Source organism: Cannabis sativa, chromosome 7 (assembly GCF_029168945.1).
Source record: "Cannabis sativa cultivar Pink pepper isolate KNU-18-1 chromosome 7, ASM2916894v1, whole genome shotgun sequence".
Classification (NCBI taxonomy): Eukaryota; Viridiplantae; Streptophyta; class Magnoliopsida; order Rosales; family Cannabaceae; genus Cannabis; species Cannabis sativa.
In genome coordinates this window covers 20,957,665-20,982,029 of record NC_083607.1, presented here as the reverse complement: position 1 = coordinate 20,982,029, position 24,365 = coordinate 20,957,665, and the positions used below count along the sequence as shown (strand labels likewise).

Sequence of the window (24,365 nt, the reverse complement as noted above, 5' to 3'; positions counted from 1 at the left end):
GAACTAAGTATGAGTTTTTCTATTCAAGTTTGAGGTTCGTATTTTCTTGGGGAGCTTGATTTTGTTTTTTAACTTTGGTTTGGTTTTTTGAGTAAATAACTCCTTATCAAAAAAAAAAAAAAAGATGGAGGAGTTTAGCTTTTTTTTTTTTTTTTTTGAAAATAAGATCAACTTATTTTACTTTTTACTTTTTAAATATTTAAATAAAAAAAACTTAATAATTAAGTGTAATAATTTTAAATTAAAGTTATAAGTATAATAAAATTTTAATTATGAAATTATATGTGTATAATTTTAAATTATTAAGAATTTTGCTAGAAAAATTTTAATAATTTAAGGGGAAAAATTGCTAAAAGATCTTTATTTAATAATAAATTATGAAAAATTAATTAATAATTATAATTAATTTAATTTTAAATATAATTAATCATTCATTAAAGTTTTATAAAGAAATAAATTATTAGGTGACTATTACGTTATAAATTAATTATTATTTATTTTTATTTAATTTCCAATTTAATCACAACTATTTAATGATAATCTAATGACTAAAAAAAAATATAACCATGACGGTTACATATTTAATGTAACCATTACAATCTCTTCCAAAAAAAACTTATATGTTAATGGAGAGAAAGAACTTGAGGAAGAAGACGGTGAAAAAAAAAACAAAAAAAATAATAACCATGGACTTTGAAACACAAAAAAATACCCACAAAAGAAAAAGAAGAACATGAGAGAGAGGGCTCAAATACAATTAAACATAAAAGAAGAAAAATGTGGATGGATTTTTCAAACAAATGGAAAAAAAAAAAAAAAAAAAAAAAAACTAGAAAGTAAGGTTAAGAAAAAGAAGAAAGTGAGATTGAAGATGATGGAGAAGAGAATGGCTTTGGTAAAGGTAACAACTATAAGAATATTTTTATTTAAGGAAATATATTTCTATTTAAAGAAATAAATTTCTATTTAAGGAAATAAATAAATAATTGATTTTCTGATAAATGAATATTTTATATTCATTGAATCTGGACAAAATCAATTATGTAATATTCTATATATGGTCAGATTTCTATATTCATTACCTGATTTGATTTCCTGAATTAATTGTCAAAACATTCTGACAATTAATGTGGCCCAGATACTGATGGAGTATCTCACCTATAAATATAGGGTCTCGGTCCCCGAGCTCCTCACTCATTCTGTTCATAACAGCAAAATCCATCTAAAGAGAGTTGAGAGAGCGAGGAAGCCCGATTACCCACATCAACAAGTTTCCTTTGCAGATCAAAGCTTATGTGGGTTTGAAGCTCAAGAATCAATGGCTGGAGGTATTTCGATCCTTATTCATAGTGTATATATGTTTGATTTAATTCCGCATTTTATACATAAACATATATGTTTCAGTTTATATATATAAATTCTCTAACAGTTGGTATCAGAGCGGATTATATATCTCTGCCTTGATTTTTTTTTTTTTTTTTTTTTTGAGTTTCATATATATATATACATTTACGGGGTTCTTCATTTATAATATAAATTATGTATATTTTATGTATACTTTCATATTATATAATCCCGATTATATATATATTCATACTCAATTTTTTATATATACATATATATATACATTCATATTCATATACATCTTCATATATATAATATATATGTATATGATCGGTTCTTAATTTATATATATATTCATATTCATATAATTTCAATTATATATATATATTTAATTCAATCTACGTATATACATATATATATTCATATTTTAATTTTGTTTATATATATTATATATATACGTAAGTATTGTTGTATATATATACGTATATATATATTTTTTATATATGTTTTTATTGCATAAAATTGTATGTAATATTCTCTTCCATACATTAATGATGATTTTATGCAGTATATATTGTATATGAGTATATATATACATGAAAGTTTTATGCTTCGGTCCGTATTTTTTCCGTTTTCATTTTTGGTATTTATTTTGAATTCTATATGCCTTACTATATTCATAAGATATTATAGATCGATTTTGTGCATTAAAATAATTTCAATACCTTAAAATCTGAAAATTTTACTGGAAAAATCCATTCGGACCCCAAAACACTTTTTGAAATTAAAAGTATACATTTTGCGTGTTTTCGATGCTTGAAATCAATATAGATCTATTAATTTTTTCATTTAGATCATTTTAGAATTGATTTCATGATTTTTAGAAGTTTAAGGAAAATTTATTATGTCGTTTTTCAGGGCAGATTTTTCAAAAAAAAAAAAAAAATGAAAATTAAGAAAAATTTAAGAAAATTCCGAAATTTTATTATTTTAATTTATTTTTGGAATTTTATTTTATTTCCTTATTTTTGTTTATTTAGTCAATTAAATTACATTTGTTTAAACTTTCCATTCTTATTTAACATATATCTTCATATATTATATGTTATTTAGTAATAAATTATTATGGAAAGTTTTTAATTTGGTAAATTAATTACATGTTTTATTTTTTTACATGTAATTACAATAATTGTGATATTTTAAGAATGTGAATATTTAATTGTTCTACAATTAAGTGCGCAATTATTATATTTATTTACCAATTAAGTAATTTATTGATTAAATTAATTGATAATCTGTCATTAAGTATATTCTTTAATTTTGCATTTAATTCATTTCATATAATTAATTGTACTAATTTGTATATTTAACTTATTTATACAAATTAATTATTAGTACAAATATTTAAGATATTATATGGTTATAAATGCATAATTAATTACATATCATGGAATTAAGCATTTAATTTATTATCATACAATAATTGTTTGAATTTGTATTTATTTGGAAAATTTATTTTTAATACAATTAATTTTGATTTGTATGATTTAAATGTTATACATAAATTTCTTTTATAGTGCTAGATATATTTAGAAATGTTCAAACATTAAGATAGGTTGAATATTTTATATAGCACATTAAGTTTCATAAAACTTCATAAAATTATTCATAAAATATTCATAAAACTTCCTAAAATGAATAAAATATGAATAAAATGTAAGTAATTTTGTGGTTTGACATAAGAAAACATGAACTTGGGACAAATGCTCATATCTAGAACGGTTTTTAATGATCTTCGGACGACCACACTAGGAGCACTAATCTCAGTGATTGTCTACTATGTTAATAACGAAATTAGTTTTAGGTAGAGCCCAATACCTAATGTCAAAGGTGAAAATATAATTTTATATAATTAGGGAGTAGCCACAACATCCTTATTTGTATAAAATTATATATTAATTAAAATTCACCTTAATGGACATAACTTGTAATTTATTATATAAGTATAATAATTTTACCCTACAGGGATTTTATTATATTTGTATAATTAATTAAGATAATATGTTAAATTAAATTCTCTTAATTTACCCCACAGGGAGTTATGGGGATTTAATTTAATAGTGTTATCACAAATTTAATAAAGATAGATAATAAACCTTCATTTTCCTAAACTAATTGTTTAATTAAATCTATCATAAGGTTCATCTAATTTTATTAAATTTAAAATTTAGCCCACAAGAAATTTTAGATTTAGTAAAATTTTAATCTTCAGTTTATACTTTGGTGTCTAGTGGACCACATAATTTTAAATAATTAGGGAGTAGCCACAGCATCCTTAATTATATAAAATTATATATATTAAGTGGATCAAGATCACATAATGGACATAAATTATGTGAACATAATAATCTTACCCTACAGGGATTTTATTATATTTACATAATTAATATATTGAATTAAATTCTCTTAATTTATTCCACAGGGAATTATGTAGATTTAATTTAATAATTTTATCATAAAGTATAAAATTTTGAAAAATTTATTAGTGTTTCATACCTTTCATTGAGATAGAAATATTAAACTTTAAGTTTTTTCATAAATTGTGTAAATCTATCATAATCTACATCTAAATTTAATCTTATTAAATTAAAATTTTAGCCCACATGCAATTTTTGTTTAATAAGATTTCATATTTAAGCATGTTTATTCATTGGTAAAACATGATTCATTTAAACCTCAAAACTATATATGTAATTTTATTACATCACTATTCATAAATTTCTTCTATACCAGTAGAAATTTCCAAAATTTATTCTGATAACTTCATCTAACATGTACAGTTTTCACTGTATAATTAAGAAATACAAATCACACTGTATTATCACCAATAAATTTTAATTTATTGTGTATGAATTCATTCTAATATAGTTGATGTATTTATCATTAACACACAGTGGATTATTTTAGATTGTTATTCCACATTCATAATTTCTTGCAAGGTTTACAAATAAACCTGAGAAAGTCAGTAACTGTGAGCAAATCTTATCCACAGACAAGATAAGTTTTCACATTTAGAAGTTTAAGGAACAAGCAATATAGTAGTGACTTTGTTTTAAAATTAGCAAAGACCTTTATGTTCCAAGATTCTATTGAAACTTGATTTAGACACATTTAGAGGTCTTTACTACAAAATGATGTCACTCATAAAGATATGCAAGTTCAATCTGACAATAAAAAAAAATGTATTGCTAATAAGAATTCTTCTACATTATAGCACCAAAAAATATGGAACATATATCCATAAATAGAATAAATGTTAGTAAATGGTGGAGATATTCATTACACTGATTTTACTAACTTTATTTAGAACTTGTGTGAAATTCATTAAGAATATGTATTCCAACAAGTCAAAATCGGTGCATATTAGAATTCTATCATATTAGAAATCATACTAGTCAATTAATTTTGAAGACATAGACTCAAATTTTGCATCTCTTTTTTAATGATTACTCACATAAATTATATTTCTACAAAAGCATAGATTTATATGTTTCAAAGGCATTTAAATCTTAATTAGAGAAATAGTGCATTTTGCATATTAAGATAGTGAGATCAAATATAAAATGGAGAATACTAAAATTCGTGAGAATGGATAAACTCCCAGTCCATTTGCAAAGTTTCTTTAAAAGCATAGGTTCATTGCCCGATACATATGCCTGATACACCTAAATCATAGTGTGTGACAGATTTAAGAAACTAAGCATTTTTTGGACATGGGGTGGAGCCTACATAGCAAACTCCGAACTTTCCTAAATCTTTCTCTATTGATACTCTTCAATGGGGTGTACATATCGAATCGTGTTCTAACTAAAGTTGTTTCTCAAACATATTTTGAGTTGTGATAAGGTTGAAAACCGACTTGATGACATGTACACATTTTATAAATACCCATATACATTTAGAGTACAATTGTCAAAGAAAAGATCTGGGCCCAAATACCATAAATAAGCATTTCATCATAAAAGCTATAAGGTCTAAGGGTTACATATTTTATTATCCATCTCACAATACTAGAATTGTGGAATTAAGAATTGACTTGATCAGTAGGAGTGATCAATCTAGGAAACTAGTTTCTAAGAAAGATAATTCATATTTTCTCAAACTTCCACCTCAAGTATTAGATTAATTATGATTTAGTACAACAACCCTTAAGGTTAATGGTTATTGAGAATTCATAACTAATCATTAATAGTCTACAAGTCATTGATAAAATTCTAATAAGTTATGTTATTTAGTAATTGCTTATAATTTCTAAAATAACATGCATATTGAACCATTTGCTCTTTCAAGAGTTTGTTGGTCCATCCTTAAGATGACTTATTAGAACAATAAGATCAATATTTTCTAGTGATTACATTTTGTACAATAAGAGTTCAACTACAATATTAATTTGAGACACAAATTAAATTATAGAATGATAAAGAATTGAAGTTGTAGTACAACATGCCATGAATGAAGAAATGAATATCTTAAAGAGCAATAAAATTTATCTTTAGTAAAGTTGCCTAATGGGGTGGAGAACATTAATTAAGCATAAGTTTTTTCACCAATAATATTCATTAGGCAACATTGAGAAACATAAAGATATAAAAGAATATTCATTGCTAAGAAGTTCATTTTGAACTAAGAATCAATAACAAAAGAGATTTACATTCTCACTTGTCTTTATAAAAGATTCTAGACATTGGCATTTGTTGCTCGTTTCAATTCATTAATTAATTCCAAATAGTAAACTAGAGGAGAAGGTATACAGACTACCATAAATATTTTCCTCTAATAGGGGTGAACATATGCAAGCTTAAAGTGTCTACCTGTAGATTAAAACAAACATCTCACAAATTGGTATTAAATCATCTTTTCCTTTAGGTTTGAAAAGAGAATTATGGAAATAATTATATACCAGAAGGTTAGTGGGAGTAATATTTATTTTATACATAGACAATATGTTACTTGCAAATGATGATAAAAGTTTTCTATATGAGGTGAAATAATTCATATCTCAAATTATTATTTTGAGATAAGGAATATAAATAATATATATAATTTTAATTAATTAGAGAGTAGCCACAGGATCTCTGATTAAATAAAATTATGTATTATTCATCTGATATAACTTTTAACTTTAAGTGTGATAAATTCAACTCGAACCAGCATCTGAAAAATGATCTGGAGTGAGAATAAATTAAGAACATTCATTTGCTTCTATTTTAGAAGCCTAGTGTATGCCTAAGAGTCTGAATAAGACTTTGCATTACATTTGTTTCAGGATCGTTAAGTAGTATCAGAATAACTAAAGTTAAGACCACTTTATTCTTCATACAAAGTGATGAGGTGTCTTTAAGATACTAAAAATTATAATCATACATATTTGTTAAGATGAATTGACCATCTAGAAATATAGTTAACCAATTAGATTCTTCTACACTTCACTGGTTATATTGATTCACGTAAGTCAATATTTTATTACAACCTTAAGATTACCAGTAAGTTATATTGTGGAGAATCTTGATTGTTATTTCTACTATAGAAGTCACATTCATTTATTGTTTTGAGGATACATTTCGTATTATGTATTATAGAGTTTCATAGTAGGCCTAGAGTTCAGAATTACAGTTTCATTAGGCCATTAAGAAAGTTTTGCGATAAATCCAGCTACAATATTTATGGCTAAATAACTATAAAAGTACTGGTCGAAGCTAGCATATCGACATTAAGAATTTAGTCATAAAAAGGTGTGATAAGTGGTCATTAATCACGCATACTGAATTGGGTGATCGCACATCCTTGACTAAAGGCATGCCGCAACACAAATTCAAGGATCATAAAGTAAATATGGGATTCAGTTAATCCATATGCAGTTTTTATTTGTACAACCAAAAATTATTCAATGAAACTCTAATTTTGATATTTTCTCATATTTATGTGCACCTTAATTTCATCTGAGAAAATTATCGTAAGAGGACCTGAATAAACATAAGGGTTAGGGTTTATTCGCTTAAGTACATTGCCACATAAAGTACATTGTTATATAATAAATATATCGTAATACATGGAAGATAATACTCGACTTATAATGAGAATATGTCGCTATGATTCGTATGTTTATTATATAATGAGGAACGTTTGGGTTTGAATGTTTTAGTCTAAATGCTGACCAAGTGGGAGAATATAAGAATATTTTTATTTAAGGAAATATATTTCTATTTAAAGAAATAAATTTCTATTTAAGGAAATAAATAAATAACTGATTTTCTGATAAATGAATATTTTATATTCATTGAATTTGGACAAAATCAATTATGTAATATTCTATATATGGTCAGATTTCTATATTCATTACCTAATTTGATTTCCTGAATTAATTGTCAAAACATTCTGACAATTAATGTGGCGCAGATACTGATGGAGTATCTGACCTATAAATATAGGGTCTCGGTTCCTGAGCTCCTCACTCATTCTGTTCATAACAGCAAAATCCATCTAAAGAGAGTTGAGAGAGCGAGGAAGCCCGATTACCCACATCAACAAGTTTCCTTTGCAGATCAAAGCTTATGTGGGTTTGAAGCTCAAGAATCAATGGCTGGAGGTATTTCGATCCTTATTCATAGTGTATATATGTTTGATTTAATTCCGCATTTTATACATAAACATATATGTTTCAGTTTATATATATAAATTCTCTAACAACAACGTGTATTCATCTTAAAAGAATAAACTGACCCAATGTAATTGATGTGACAAATGTCACTCAAAACAGTAAAAAAGTAAGATATTTAAATGAATACAGTATAAATGAAAAATATATACAGTATAAAAGTAAATTATACCGTGTAACAATATAAATGTAATAAAAGTGATAATTTAAGCATGGGGTGTAAATTTTCCAAATAAAAAGCTTTTTATTTGAAAAAAATTAAGTGTACTATAAAAAATAAATATTTATAGCTTGGTTGGTTGGCGTGTATGACACATATAATGGTATGGGTTTGAGTCCATAACACTCTTCTTCAATATTTTTTCTGTATATTTCTAAAAATAACAGTCCTAAAATTTAAATCGCAGCCCATATATTCTCAAGTCCGTCCTATGTGTCTACTACAGTAACCTTTTCAAGGTATGCATGCTTACCCAATAATTTAAGTGTATAGTTAATTTACGGTATAAATATTTAAGATTAACTCGCAGTTGTAAATAAATACTTAACTTTAATTTTTAACGAAAATGATATCTAAGTTATAATTCTAGAACATCTATAGGTATCTGGCTGTTGAATGTCAAGTAAATTGTCATGTGACAATTCTTTATTAGTCCATGACATTAAATTTTTATTTTTTATTTAAAAATTAATTTAAATATATTAATAAGAAAATAACAGGTGAATAAAGACTTAATACCTAATGGTCAAATAGTTATAGACGTTGCAATAAGTATTATTATCGTCAAAAACTAAACTTAAATATTTATAATAAGAAGTTAAACTTAAATATTTATACCGCAAATTAAACTAGAAATAAATTAAATATTTTGTATAATTTAAATGGTGAGAATCATTAAATTATTCATATGTCATGTTTATATTTTTTTGAACAATTAACATTCATTGAAAATAATTTTAGTTAAAATGTCATGTTTATACATTACATACGCACTATTGGTAGAATAAAGTATGGTGGGCTATGCTTCGCCAAAATTGTGGATCAAACTAAAAGAATCTGTATCCATATATTATAATCAAGTTGCTATGTGACTATTTTGTGAGTAATCTGTAATTTATATAAGTGTGGTAAATTGCAGTTATGTGAAACTATTTATAATTAATAAACTACATAAACGATTTGTTAGTGTCAATGTGTCATCAATGGCATACTCAATGATGTAAAAATTTCAATTGTTTTCACTACCCTTTCTCTCTCCATATATATGAAGCTCTCCCTTTTCCTTGTATACATTTCCTTGGTGATTTCTAGTGAAATTTTTCCCACAATAATTCTATTAGGGCTAGTTTGGAATGTCGTATTAGATTGTATTGTATTATATTGTATTATATTGAATTGGATTATACATTATATTTTTGTATAATACTATGTTAAACTTTAAGTTATACTAAAATATTATATATTTAGGTGTCCATAAAAATTAATACTACATCTAATTTTACATAAAAAAATATGGCATAAAATACAATTTAATATAATACAATACAATACGACCTAATACCGCGTTTCAAACGAGGCCTTATTGTACAGTATTTTACCCAAAGTGGCCTGATTAACATCAACCGGAGTAATAGACGATCTCCATATATATATATAGAGAGAGAGAAAGAAAGAGAGTGTGTGAGATAGAGAGAGAAAGAGAAGAGAGAGAGGAGTAGGATTAGGAAAGATCAATGGCGGAAGAAGATAGTACTACGACGGAAGCGACACTTGAAAGGACGCCGACTTGGGCAGTGGCAACAGTTTGCTTTGTTTTGATTTTAGTCTCTATTATCATTGAGCATCTGCTTCATCGCTTAGCCAAGGTACCGTTATCACCCATATTTTATCATTTTCCTCAAATATATATCTTTGCAGTTAATTACTATCATTATAATCAGTTGTAATCTTAAAAAAAGCTCTCCTTAACTCTCTTATTTCATAGTTTCTAAACAAAAGACGGAAGAAATCTCTACTTGAAGCTCTTGATAAGATCAAATCAGGTGTGATTTTGATTTGTAATGTTTTTCTTTTAGTATAAATGAATTATTGTGGGATTATTATATATAACTACTTGTTAATCATGAATTAATGCAGAGCTGATGCTGTTGGGGTTCGTATCATTGTTTCTAACAATTAGCGAAAAGACAATTGCAAACATATGTATACCCGAAAGTGTTGGCCACACATTTCTTCCTTGTGGTACCCAAATGTCCACCGACGTAGAGGAGGAAGCTAAGTGCGCCCAACAGGTAAAATATACCCTTTTTTTTTGGACAAAAAAATGTGGTATTTTTGCAAAAATATATTTATGGTATTTTAAAGAAAAAGGATTTAGAAACAGTGGTATGGATGGAAAAACAGGATAAGGTTTCTCTGCTATCGAGAAATGGTGTAAGGCAGCTTCAGTACCTGATCTTTGTGTTGGCCGTTTCCCATGTCTTCTCTTGCGTTCTTACCTTCGGTTTTGGCATTGCCAAGGTAGAAAATTCTTTACATTCAAAATATTACATTTAAATTCGGTTAAAGGTTAAGAAGAAAAAAACTGACAGAATAAAATGGATAGGAATATATATTTCGTATTTTCATTGTTACCAAAATAAATACATGTTTAGGCTGTAGTTAATATTTAATGTAATATTGCTAGTGCAAGTCATAAAAGTATGATTCAAAATAAAATGAAAATAGAAGTTAAATGAAGGTGCTAGATGAGCTTTCCAAGCAAAACAAGAGTGTGTCAATTGCTGAAGTCGGGACTTTTCCATCAGTTTAGATCTAATTAAATAGAAAGAAAGGACAAATTGGCTTGGCTTGTGTTTGGATATCTTTATAAATTCATTCTAATTTCAACATTAACGATTGAAAAAAATAAATTTCAGATGATGAGGTGGGAGGCATGGGAGGCAGAAACCAGAACATTGGACTATCAATTTTCTAATGGTACGTTTTTTTTTTTTTTTTTTTATTATTATTATTATTATTATTATTATTATTATTATTTTGTGTGTGTTTTTGAATGTATATAATCCCTATATATTAATAGCATTGTGTTGGACCTAATTATACTATTTTGGTTGGGACATATTTGTCATAAATAGAAAAGGTAAGCGACAAAACTGTGAACCTAACTAGTGGACAAAAAATGTACAATTGAAAGATACATGACTATATTACCGCGTTGGATATCTAAAACTAATCATTCTTATTGGATTTCAAAAAAAAAATCATTCTTATTTAAAGTTAATTTTGTCTATTTTTTTTTAAAAAAATAATTTTATCTAATTTACCTACAACCAAATATTATGATTTTTTTTTTATTTATTTATTCATTTGTGAGAAGCACGTATTAGTTAAATAATATATATTTAAAAAATTTTACAATACACTTTTTTAAAATAAGTGTACTGATGCATATTTATTTATTTCGGTATCTATAAGAATATTTATTTCAATTTTTTTTTATGGTCGTATACGTTGTTATTTAAGACATCTGGTAAAATTTTGATAAATTTGAAAAAAATTTAACAGTCGAAAATAGGATTCAAAGAGTGTTGCATGCTTGACTTTTTTATTTTATACATGTGAAATAGACGATTTTGACATTAATTTCTACATTAAAAAGTATTTCGAATTTTCTCAAAATTTTGCAAAATATTTTAAACAATTATAACGTACACACTATGAAAAAAAAAATGTACTAAAAAACTAATATAGATGTGAAAACAGCAACTGATTGAATCAGTATACTTATTTTAGTAGAGTGCATTGTGAAAACACTCTATATGTTATTATTAGATATTATTCACTATGAGTTAGTGTCTCATTTTTTAAAAAATAATTATTAAAATAAAATGCAATATTTTTAATAAATTTCAATTAAATTCATAGATCTAATTACTAAAATTTTAAAATGTAAGTTAATTATATTAATAACATAATTATATTAATAATAGTATAATAATATGAACGTTATTCGTAATTGCATCCTCTTTCATTAAACAAACTTTTGATAAGAATAATTAGACACATGCATTAAGGTTAAATTTAATTAAAATGAATAAAAATATAAAAATAAGAATGAGAATAATTGGAATAAAATAGTATAAAATTTAAATTTTATAACAGAAAAAATTATTAATTTTTTATTGAAATGATTTTTTCTTCTATTTCAAAAGAAAAAAGTTATTTCATGTACTAAAATTATAAAAAAGTCATTCCATAGAAATGACTCTTCCAGTATTTTAAAATGTAACATTAAATAAATGGAATGAATTAAAAATTGATTCATTTCCATTGTATTTCTTTTTATTACTTCCAATTAAACACATTACACATCCTCAATTTTAGAGCATCCCCAATAGAAAGAGTTAAACTAACTTATTTGCTAAAGTTTTAAAGAATTGTGTTAAAATTTATATCCATAAGTAAGGTAAATCAAGATCTAAAATAGCTTAAGACTATCTCTTGAGTTTTACGTAGCTCAATAAATAATGGAGAATTAAACATATTTTATATAGGATAAATAGGGGCATAAGTACTCAAAGTTTTGAGTTTGTAAGTGTCATAAACCCAATGATTTTTTTTAGTGGCATAAGTACCCAATGTTTGTAAAACTGTAATTTTTCTCTATTTTCGTCAGTACAGGCTCCGTTTTAAATTTAATAAAAAAAGATTTGGAAGTAAATGATACTACATATTTTTTGATCAGACCAAATAATCTAAAATTCGGGTCTTATATGTGTCCTGTTTAAGACAATAACAGAATCTGTACTGATGAAATTAGAAGAAAATTACATTTTTATAAACATTAGGTACTTATGCCACTAAAAAAAATCATTGAGTTTATACCGCTTACAAACCTATAACTTTAGGTACTTATGCCACTATTTACCCTTTTATATATATATATATATATAAAAAAAAATTCCCTCTCATTCTTTTAGTTAACATCTTGTTTATTTTTTTATTTTTTTAAGTTAATAAAATATATACAGATATTATATTTAAATTACATAGAAAGTTTTTTAAAAAATAAATTTAATACATGGTGTAATATAAAAGTATGAGTTAAAAATAAAAAAACAAAAATTTAATAAAACATTTTAAAGAACAAAGTAGACCACATTAAAGTTACATTATCTCTTATAAGTGTAAACCACGTGCAGAAAATTGATTAGGCAAACAAAGTATATAATATTAATTACTTACGTCATATATTACAACAATATTATTATTTCAAATTTTGGAAAGAAAAAAAATGTAATTAATCCCCCACCAAATTATAAATGTATTAACCGTCGAGGATTAAATTATGGATTCCTCCACTGTTGTGATTGTTGTTATATTTTTTTTTTCTTTTTGTATTGTTGTTGTTGTTATAATTAATTAAATTAAATGACTACAATTTAAATCAGATCCACGAAGGTTTAAGCTAATCCATCAAACATCATTTGGGAAGAGGCATTTGCACTATTGGAGCCAACATCGAATTCTGCGGTGGCCGGTAATTAAATATCAAACCAATTTTTCTTCTAAATAATTAATAATATTTCTTCAAAAAATATATATTCAATATACTTTTATTAAATTAAAGAGAATTTAATAAAATTTTGACTAAATTGCAGATCTGCTTTCTTAGACAATTCTATAAATCTGTATCAAAGGTGGATTATTTGACTCTAAGACATGGATTCATAATGGTATTATCTACTGTCCCAATTTACCAGTTATACTCTCTGGCTGTACTTATGTTTTTTTAAGTATTATTAGAAATTTATAAAGATTAATGAAATTATATTATCGTACGAACATCTTCTAGGCACATTTTGATGAAGGAACCAACTTTGATTTCCAAAAATATATAAGAAGGGCTTTGGAGAATGACTTTCGCGTGGTTGTGGGGATAAAGTAAGTTTACCTTATAAATTATTCTTATATACGTAGTTTATTTCTTTTCTTAACGAAAAATGTATTTATATAGAAGAGGAAACTAAGAGTTGGTCTATTACATTACAGCACTTTGGCTCTTTAAAATAATAATAATAATAAAGGAATTTAATCGTATGTATGTGTTTTTTTTTTTTCTGATTTGGCAATTAATAAGAGTTTACTTTTTACTAAGTAAAAAAAACACAGGACTATTAGCCAATATTATGTTGGTAGGTTGTATAAGAACCGTATTGTATTGAATAATAAATAATAAAATAATATATTGTATTAATTATTACGACAAAAATTTTTAATGCAATGTAAATTGTATTATTTAATGCATAACAAATGGTCTGTATTAGCTTGTATTATAATATTTACAAAGGATTCGGGTCAACTATAATCTCCGACCCGGACCCGAATTGGACCCCGAGACCCGAACGTAGGACCGAAACCCATGCCCGGACTCGAACGCGGGACCCCAACTCGGACCCTAAACCGTGACCTGGGACTCGAGACTTGAACCTGAACCCGAACAGGACCGACCGGACCCGGGACTCGGACTTGGACTCGAGACTAGACTCGGGACCCAAACCTAAGACCCAGACCCAGACCCGAGACCTGAAACAGGACCCAATCCTAGACTCGGACCCGAACTGAACCCGGACCCAGACCCTTCCCATAGTCGGTGTTTGGGTTGAGTTTATTGAAAATATATTATAACTTTACAAAATCTATTAATACAAGTCAATACCAAACATAGTATTTTATTAAATAACACTACTGCAATACAATCCAACACAATGCAATACGACATACCAAACGAGTCATAAAGCAGTTAATATCATTAGTGTTAGTTAGCTATTTTAGAATTAGCTATCTTCAATTTTTTACTTTGGTTAGAGGTTGTTAAAGTCAAGATTGTTATAACTAATTGTTCTGTATTCTTGATCAATATAAGATAACACCTCAGTATAACTAAAGTTTTTTCCCGGTTTTCAATCTGGTGAAACTTTTCTAAAGTCTTCCTTATATCTGTCTCTCTCTCTCTCTCTCACTCTCTCTCTCTATAGAAAAACTTTTTCATGGTATTAGAGCTCTTGACTGACGTTCATGGCAAACTCTTCAAATGATCCTCAATCTAAAATTGATGTTAACGACACTCCAACAACAATACTCTCTGCTCCAAACTTTGGTTTTCCAAATCATCCATGGAATCCCTTCTCGAATTTGTTGAGCTCCTCCTAAACAATCAAACTCGATCAAGCTAACCACTTGTCTTAGAAATCGCAATTGTCCCTACTAGGTTATGATCTTGATAATTTCTTGTTCAACACCAACAAACCTCCTCGGTTCTTGCAAAATGGCGATCTGAATCATATTCTTAGCTAATGGAGGCGCAAAGATCAGTTGTTACTTTCTTGGCTGAGATCCTCGATGACTGAAGTTGTTGTTTCTTCTCTTGCCTCGCATACTTCTTCATCCTCGTTGTGGAAGGCTCTCGAACAAAGATTCTCAAGCTAATCAAAGGCTCCTCTTCTGTGGCTCAAAGGACAACTCTGAAACATTCAAAAGGGAAATCTTTCTATTTCTGAATTTTTTGACAAAATTTAAATCTCTCAGTGACAGTTTGGCTATTACTCGATGTGTTGTTAGTGATCCTTATCTTGAACTTCAACTGCTAATGGCCTTGGACCTAAATACGATTCAGTTGTCTCCAATATAACTTCCAGTCGTGAATTAAAGTCCTTGGAGAAATGCAAGCATTGTTAATGGTTCATGAGTGTAGAATTGAACGCCATCATAGTGTTGGTGACCTCTCCACTAAGATGGCAGGAAATCTTACAATTGGATCTTCAAGAACCAATCATCCTGACCCTTACAGACCTCCCTTTGCTCGAGGGTCAACATACGAAACTACTTCAACACCAGCAGCCAAGCCATATAATCGATCTTTTTTCTCAAATGGTCCAAGACCTTTACGTCAAGTGTGTCTCAAGTTGGATCATACTGTTGCGATACGTCATTATCGATTTGACAAAGCTTTTATCACTCCCAAGGCTTCCACAAATCCACCTTGAGCTTACTTGACTGAAGTTCAAGGTGATCATGATCCTCAAGCATACTCATCTTTAACAATACTAGATTTTACAGAAAATTTCTTTACACTAGCTCTGAATTCCTTGCTGTACGTAATGGTAAGAAGTTAGTTATCTCTCATATTGGTCATGCTATTCTTCCCTCTCTTCCAATTCTACTTTACAATTAAATTCTGTATCAAAAGTCCCTACTATCACAATGAATTTGGTTAGTGTATCTAAGCTAATTTATGATAATAATGTGTTTCTTGAGTTTCACAAGTCTTGTTATTTTGTCAAGAAAAAACAATCAGGGAGGGTCTTGCTGAAAGGGAAATGTAAAAATAGCCTCTATATGCTTGGAGATGATTCTCAGTCCACTTCTTTTACTAGTTTGTAATGTCATCTTGCCACTTATTATGAGCCTCTCTCAAATTCCCTTCAATCATTATTGGTTCCTTGGCATCCTCTTGTAATCAATCCTATAATATTTCAAGTAGTAAATGTTCAATGACAAGTGTTTGTAATAAAACTCAGGTTAATAAAAGTTTGCTTTTTGAAATTTCTTGTGATCCTTAATTTTTTCTGCATCTATTACTAATGATGCCAATGTATTTCATTGTAAACTTGGTCACCCTTCACTTAAATTTTAAGTAAACTTAATGCCCAAAATTCCTAATTAAGTATCAATCGAAGACTTACAATTTTTTAAAGTGTGTCAAAAAGGAAAAAATCATAAAACTTCCCTTGTCCTTATCTCTCACATGAGCTAATCAACCCTTAGAATTGTTACACTTATTTATGGGGTCCTTCTTACATTTCCTCTAAAGATGTATCCAGATATTATGTTCACTTCATCAATGATTTCAGTAGGCTTACATGCATTTTTCCTTTAACACAAAAATCACAAAAGTTTGAGGTGTTCATTAGGTTCAAAGTTCTTGTAGAAAAATAATTTGGATTACCTATTAAGAGTGCATAGGTTGATGGAGGTGGTGAGTACAAAAACTTTGGCAAATTTCTGCAAGATCAAGGGATTCATTTTCAACATCCATGCCCTCACACACATTAGCAAAATGGTCGTTCTGAATGCAAGCGTAGGCACATCATAGAGACTGGTTTGACTTTACTAGCTCAATCTGGTTTAGACATGTCTTATTGGTGGAATGCTTTCTAATGGGCAGTGTATTCTATAAATAGACTTCCTACACCCGTGCTTAATGATTTGAGTCCCTATGAATGTATATTTTATCAAGTACGTGATTACACATTCTCGAAACCATTCATTCGGGTGTGTATGTTATTCACATTTGAGACCTCACAATAGTCACAAGTTAAGTTTTAGATTTGAGCCATGCTTATTTTTGGAGTATTCTCCTCAAAACAAGGGATAGATATGTAAAAACAAAGCTAGGAGAATCTTTATTGCTCAGAATGTGGTCTTTAATGAATACATTTCTTAGCCTCATCCTCATCAGATGAGTATTAGGTACCACATTTATCTTCTAGTTCTTATCTTGAAGCTCATTTTTCACAAATCACTTTTGTTCTGCTACTAATGCTACTACTTCTCATGGTGTTGCTACTCCAATTCATTATGGTTTTGAAAATCCTGCTGCAACTCATGCTACAACATCTGTCAATGCTATCACACTTGATGTAACTATTGCCTCTTCTTCTGAGACTAATGTTGTATCTCAATCTCCAAGTCTTGCACCTATTGCTGCTGCTTCTGCTCTTGTTGTGCCTTTTGGTGCAATTTTCGCACTACTGGTTCAGTTACCATCTGCATCTACTAGTGAAGCCCTTGGTTCTTCTTTTATTCCAGAAAATGTTTCTCTCAATACTAGAATTGTTGTAGAACCATCATCCTCTTATGTTTGAGCTCACAAGATGGTTACTAGATCCCAACATGCAATCTATAAACCAAAGGCCTATTTAGCTACTCATCACCCACTTTTAGAGGCCCTTTTACCAATTAAGCCAACCAATATTAAAGCTGCCCTCAAAGATCCAAAATGGTATGGCTCCATGAATAATGAATTCAAAGCTCTCACTAAATAGGGTACTTAGACTTTGTGTTAGGACCAAGGTGCGGTTCACTTATGCTAGGAGAGGTAAAAATGTTAATGCTTAAGGGTAGTTTGGTCTTATACGGTTAAAGGGTATGATTGTAATTGTGAGTGAGATTGCAAGTTTGTTAAAGTACTGTTTGGGAGGTTTATGGGGTTTATGCTGGTATTGAGATTTCTCTCTCTGCAGCAAGAGCCTTGTAGGCTCTATCTTGTAATCTTTTTTACTTGAATTCAATAACACTCACTGTGATGTTTTCTTCTCTTTTCTACTGTTAATCTGTTATTGAGCAATTGAGGCAGCAGGTTATATCAATTGGTATCAGAGCAATTGATCTGGGAACATGACGAATACGAGAAGTTCAAAGAAGGTGGTGGAATCGGTTCAATTGGGTGAAGAGGAATCACAGTCACAAGTTCACGGGGATTGGGATTCGATGAGGGAGAAGGTTGAATCTCATGAACGGGGCATTGCTGTCATTAGCGAGAAGTTGGATCTGCTACTCCGGGGACAAGCGAGAATGGCTACAGAACTTACCGATGGTCCGCGAAGCCCAATTGGGAGGTCCGTTCAACCTCCGATCGGGTCTAGTGGAGCGGGAAGCCATAATCCGGACGAGACTGGTGGTTATGGGGGACGACGACCTGAATTCCGCCCAAGGAATATCGAGCTGCCTCTGTTCGCTGGTTCGGACCCCGATGATTGGACGTATAGAGCGGAGAGGTATTTCGCATTGCAGAGGTTAACGGCGGAGGAGCAGTTGGAGGCGGCTGTCTTGTGTTTAGAAGGACCGGCTCTTCGCTGGTTCAGATGGGAGAATCGACGGCGTGAAATCCGCAGCTGGGGCGAGTTGAAGGACCTCCTTCTCCGGCGATTCCTCCCTGCGCACGAAGGATCGGCGTATGATCGGTTTTTGGCGTTGCAGCAGACGTCCACCGTTCAGGAATACCGGCAACAGTTCGAAGCTTTGACGGCGTCATTGGGGGCGGTGGCAGAGCCGCTGTTGGAGTCGGCGTTCTTGAAGGGACTGAATTCGGAGATACAGGGGACACTCCGTCTCCTTGAACCGGTGGGGTTGGAGAAGACTATGGAGTTGGCTGAGATAGTGGAAGCCAATCCTAAAGTGGTTCGGGCTTTTGGGAGTGGGCCGAGTAAAGGGGTAAGCCCAAATAGAAATTCTTCATTTAATCCAAATGGGCTCACTCAAAGGACTTTTAATGGGATGAATGGGACAATTAATAAAAGTATTTCTTCCCAAAATAGTTTCCAGCGTGCATCAACCCCCTTAAACCAGAGAAGAGAAATGGAGTTTGGTAAGGGATTCAAGAGACTTACGGAGACTGAGGTGCAAGAGAAAAGAGCTAGAGGAGTGTGTTTCAAGTGTGATGGACCATGGACAAGGGGACATCAATGTAAATCCCCAGAATTACAAATCATTTTGGTGCAAGAGGAAGTGGAAGAAATGGAAGAGTTGACTGCCATGGAAGAACTAGGCGTTAATGAGCAGGAAGGGTTGACTGAAGCTCAAGTGGTGGAAGTGTCACTTAATTCTGTGGTTGGGTTGACTTCTCCAAAAACTATGAAATTGGTGGGTAGTGTTCATGGCCAAGAGGTGACGGTACTTATTGATAGTGGAGCTACTCACAATTTCATAGCTACATCCTTGGTTACTCAACTCAAACTTCCCATTTCAACTACGGAAGCCTATGGAGTTCAAATGGGAACGGGTCAAGCGGTCAAGGGAGCGGGAATTTGTTTGGGGGTGCCGGTTTCATTGCAAACAGTAGAGATAATTGACGATTTTTTGCCTTTGGCTTTGGGAAGCACTGATGTAATCTTGGGTGTCCAGTGGTTAGAGACGTTAGGTGACACTCACCATAATTGGAAGGAAGGGGTCATGAGGTTTAAAAGGGGCGGCCAAATGGTGGAGTTACGTGGTGACCCCACCCTCCACAAGACTCGGGTCTCACTTAAGACGATGATCAAGACCATCAAAGAAGAACATGAAGGGTTGTGGGTGGAGTTCGGCCATACAACTGCCGTGGGGGCTGGGGAGGACATTCCAGCGGCTGTTTCGGAGTTGTTGCAGCGATTTTCGGGTGTTTTCGACATGCCAAACAAATTGCCACCTCCCCGACACCGAGACCATGCTATTTGCCTCCGCTCCGGAGTAGCCCCGATCAGTATACGGCCCTATCGTTAGCCTCATGTGCAAAAAGATGAGATTGAGAGATTGGTGTGTGAAATGTTGCAAGGGGGGATCTGTCAGCCAAGCACGAGCCCGTTCTCGAGTCCTGTATTACTTGTGAAGAAGAAGGATGGAAGTTGGCGTTTTTGTGTGGATTACCGGGCTCTCAATAAAGAAACCATTGCTGACAAGTTTCCGATACCAGTCATTGATGAGCTTCTTGATGAGTTGTATGGTGCCAAGGTCTTTTCGAAGCTGGATTTGAAGTCGGGGTACCACCAAATTCGGGTGCGACCGAAGGATGTGCCTAAGACTGCTTTTCGGACTCACGAGGGTCACTATGAGTTCTTGGTTATGCCGTTTGGACTCACCAACGCGCCAGCAACATTTCAGGCTAACATGAATGATGTCTTTAAACCCTTTCTTCGTCGCTTTGTGCTTGTTTTCTTCGACGACATACTGGTTTATAGTCCGACCATGGAGGCACATCTCTCACATTTACAGGTAGTCCTGGATACCTTGGCTAAATACCAATTTTATGCTAACAAGAAAAAGTGTTGTTTTGCCCAACAGCAATTGGAATACTTGGGTCACATTATCTCTGCTTCTGGGGTCTCGGTGGACTCCAACAAGGTCCGAGCAATGTTGGATTGGCCGCTGCCCACCAATTTGAAAAGTCTTTGCGGGTTCTTGGGTCTTACGGGGTATTATCGAAAGTTTGTCAAGGGGTATGGATCCATTGCTAGGCCTCTTACGGAGCAATTGAAGAAAGATCGATTTTGTTGGAATGATGAAGCTACCACCGCTTTTGAAGCTCTCAAACACGCCATGGTCACAGTTCCGGTTTTAGCTCTTCCGGACTCCACTAAACAATTTGTTATAGAGGCGGATGCCTCGGGATATGCTCTAGGAGCCGTTCTCATGCAAGAAAGCCGACCCCTTGCGTATTTCAGCCAAGTCTTGAAGCCACGGGCTCAACTCAAGTCCATTTACGAGAAGGAGCTCATGGCCATAGTGTTGGCGATTCTCAAATGGCGGCCATACTTGTTGGGTCGGAGGTTTTTGGTACGCACCGACCAACAAAGCTTGAAATTCCTTTTGGAACAACGTTTGGTGTCTCCGGAACACCAAAAGTGGTTGGTGAAGTTACTGGGGTTTGATTTTGAGATACAATACCGTCCGGGCATTGCTAACAAGGCTGTTGATGCTTTGTCGCGAGTTCTTCCCGCAACTTGTGCCGTCCTTACTACATCCTCTTGGCTTGATTGGAATGTGGTCCATCAAGAAGTGCTAGCCGACCCCTTCTTGGCTAAGATTTGTGCTGATTTGGAGCAACACAAGGAGGTTTCCGGGTTCTCCTTTGACCATGGCCAGCTGAGGTACAAGGGCCGAGTAGTGCTTGCTGCCACCTCTTCTCTTTTACCTCAGTTTTTGAAGGAATATCATGAGACTCCCATCTGGGGACATTCCGGGGAATCCCGCACTTACCAACGCCTTCGGGCTGATGTGTTTTGGACGGGGATGAAGCAGCAAGTTGTTGACTTTGTTCGTCGTTGTGAGGTGTGTCAACGCAACAAGTCTATGGCGATGTCTCCAGCCGGTTTGTTGCAACCGTTACCCTTACCCGCCCAGGTGTGGGATGATATCACCATGGATTTCATTGAGGGCTTGCCTCGTTCCGAAGGGGTAGATACTATACTGGTCGTGGTTGATCGTTTGAGCAAGTATAGTCACTTCATTACTCTCCGCCATCCATTTACTGCCAAAACTGTGGCGGAAGCATTCATTGACAATGTTGTCAAGCTCCATGGTATTCCCTGCTCTATTGTCTCGGATCGAGATCGTGTTTTCCTTAGTCACTTCTGGGCTGAACTGTTCAAGCAGCAAGGCACGATTTTGAAGCATAGTACGGCCTACCATCCCCAAACCGATGGTCAAACGGAGGTAGTTAACCGCTGCCTTGAGACCTACTTGCGTTGTTTTGCTTCGGAGAAACCTCGGGTGTGGGCCAAGTGGTTGTCTTGGGCGGAATATTGGTATAATACCAGTTTTCATTCGTCTTTGGGGTGTACACCTTTTAAGGTGCTTTATGGCCGCGACCCTCCCCCTTTAGTGCGTTATCCTTCAGGCGGGTCGGCGGTCTTGACCGTGGACCAAATGTTGGAAGATAGGGATTCCTTCCTTGGTGATCTCAAATGCATCTCCTTCGTGCTCAACACCGCATGAAGACCACGGCTGATTCCCACCGTCGTGAGGTCCGTTTTGCGGATGGTGACTTGGTGTTTGTCAAACTCCGTCCCTACCGACAGAAAACGTTGGCTGTCCGTCGTAATGAGAAGTTGGCAGCCCGCTACTATGGGCCATTTCGAGTCTTGAGCCGCGTTGGTGAAGTAGCCTACAAGCTTGACCTTCCTCCTAGTGCAGCGGTACACCCCGTCTTTCATGTTTCTCAGCTCCGAGCCGTCATTGGGGCAGCCTCCTCTTCTTCCACCTTTCCTCCCAACTTACTCCGGAGTTGGAACTGCAAGTGGAGCCCGAGGAAGTGCTGAATGTGCGCCATGGCACTAATGGTCCCAGTGATGAAGTTGATGTTTTGATCCGTTGGAAGAATTTACCCTTGTTTGAAGCCTCATGGGAGAAGTTTGAGACCATCCGCCAACAGCTCCCTGCTTTCAACCTTGAGGACAAGGTTCGAGATATAGGGGGGGGGGGGGTAATGTTAGGACCAAGGTGCGGTTCACTTATGCTAGGAGAGGTAAAATGTTAATGCTTAAGGGTAGTTTGGTCTTATACGGTTAAAGGGTATGATTGTAATTGTGAGTGAGATTGCAAGTTTGTTAAAGTACTGTTTGGGAGGTTTATGGGGTTTATGCTGGTATTGAGATTTCTCTCTCTGCAGCAAGAGCCTTGTAGGCTCTATCTTGTAATCTTTTTTACTTGAATTCAATAACACTCACTGTGATGTTTTCTTCTCTTTTCTACTGTTAATCTGTTATTGAGCAATTGAGGCAGCAGGTTATATCACTTTGGTTCCATATGATCCAAGTACGCATCTTATTCGAAATAGGTGGGTTCACAAGATAAAGTTGAATGCAGATGGTAGTCTTGATAATTACAAGTCTCGCCTTTTTGCTAAAGGGTATCTCCAAAAGCTTGGAATTGATTATGAAGAAACATTCATCCATGTAGTTAAATCGACTACGGTTTGAACTGTGTTAATCCTGGTTGTCTCTTCCAGTTAGCCTATTCAGCAGCTTGATGTTAGCAATGCCTTCCTAAGTGGCACTCTTAATGAAGTGGTATATATGTAGCAACCCCTTGGCTTTGTGGATCCTTCCAACCCTAACCGTGTTTACAAATTACACAAAGCTTTATATGGTCTCAAGCAAGCCTCGTGCCTGGAATGATAAGCTTAAAACTACCTTACTGCAGTGGGGATTCAAAGTGTCTCGGTCTGACAATTCTCTCTTTGTTTTTGGTTCAGGACAGACACTTGTGCTTCTTCTTGTTTGTGTGGATGATATATTGGTTACTGGTCCTAATTCCACCATCAGTCACAAGCTTATTCATGATCTTAACTCCAATTTTTCTCTTAAGACTTGGGTCCATTACACTATTTTCTAGGACTTGTGTACATCACTGATCTCTTGGCTAAACTTCATCTTGAGGGTGCTAAAAAGCTTGTCCAAATCCAACCAGTTCTGTTCACAAATTGTCTCGTCATGAAGGTGCTTCTTTTTTTCTGATCCCACTCTCTATCGTAGTACACTAGGAGCTTTACAATACCTTACATTAACCAAACCTGATGTTATCTTTATTATTAATAAATTAATTCAATTTTTTCAAGATCCTACTATTGTTGATTGGGAAGCTTGCAAAGAGTTACTTAAATATTTGAAAAAGGATTATTTCTTAGGGTCTTCTTATTACACCAACAACTACTATGGATCCTCATGGTTGTTATAATGCTAACTGGACTAGCTTCCCAATGATCATCAC

At 32.6% G+C, this 24,365-nt stretch overlaps 1 protein-coding gene across 1 annotated transcript in view; it reads left to right on the top strand.

The window, feature by feature from the left end:
* Positions 1–9,685: 9,685 nt before the first annotated feature.
* The window catches only part of LOC115697278 (MLO-like protein 6), a 40,349-nt gene continuing 25,669 nt past the window's right edge, over positions 9,686–24,365 (top strand). Inside the window, exons 1-8 of the mRNA XM_030624214.2 lie at positions 9,686–9,925; positions 10,045–10,102; positions 10,197–10,351; positions 10,464–10,580; positions 10,979–11,039; positions 13,514–13,602; positions 13,724–13,798; positions 13,918–14,006. Of these exons, the coding sequence (XP_030480074.1) occupies positions 9,794–9,925; positions 10,045–10,102; positions 10,197–10,351; positions 10,464–10,580; positions 10,979–11,039; positions 13,514–13,602; positions 13,724–13,798; positions 13,918–14,006 (776 nt within the window). The 5' untranslated portion in view covers positions 9,686–9,793. The remainder of the gene's footprint in view (positions 9,926–10,044; positions 10,103–10,196; positions 10,352–10,463; positions 10,581–10,978; positions 11,040–13,513; positions 13,603–13,723; positions 13,799–13,917; positions 14,007–24,365) is intronic.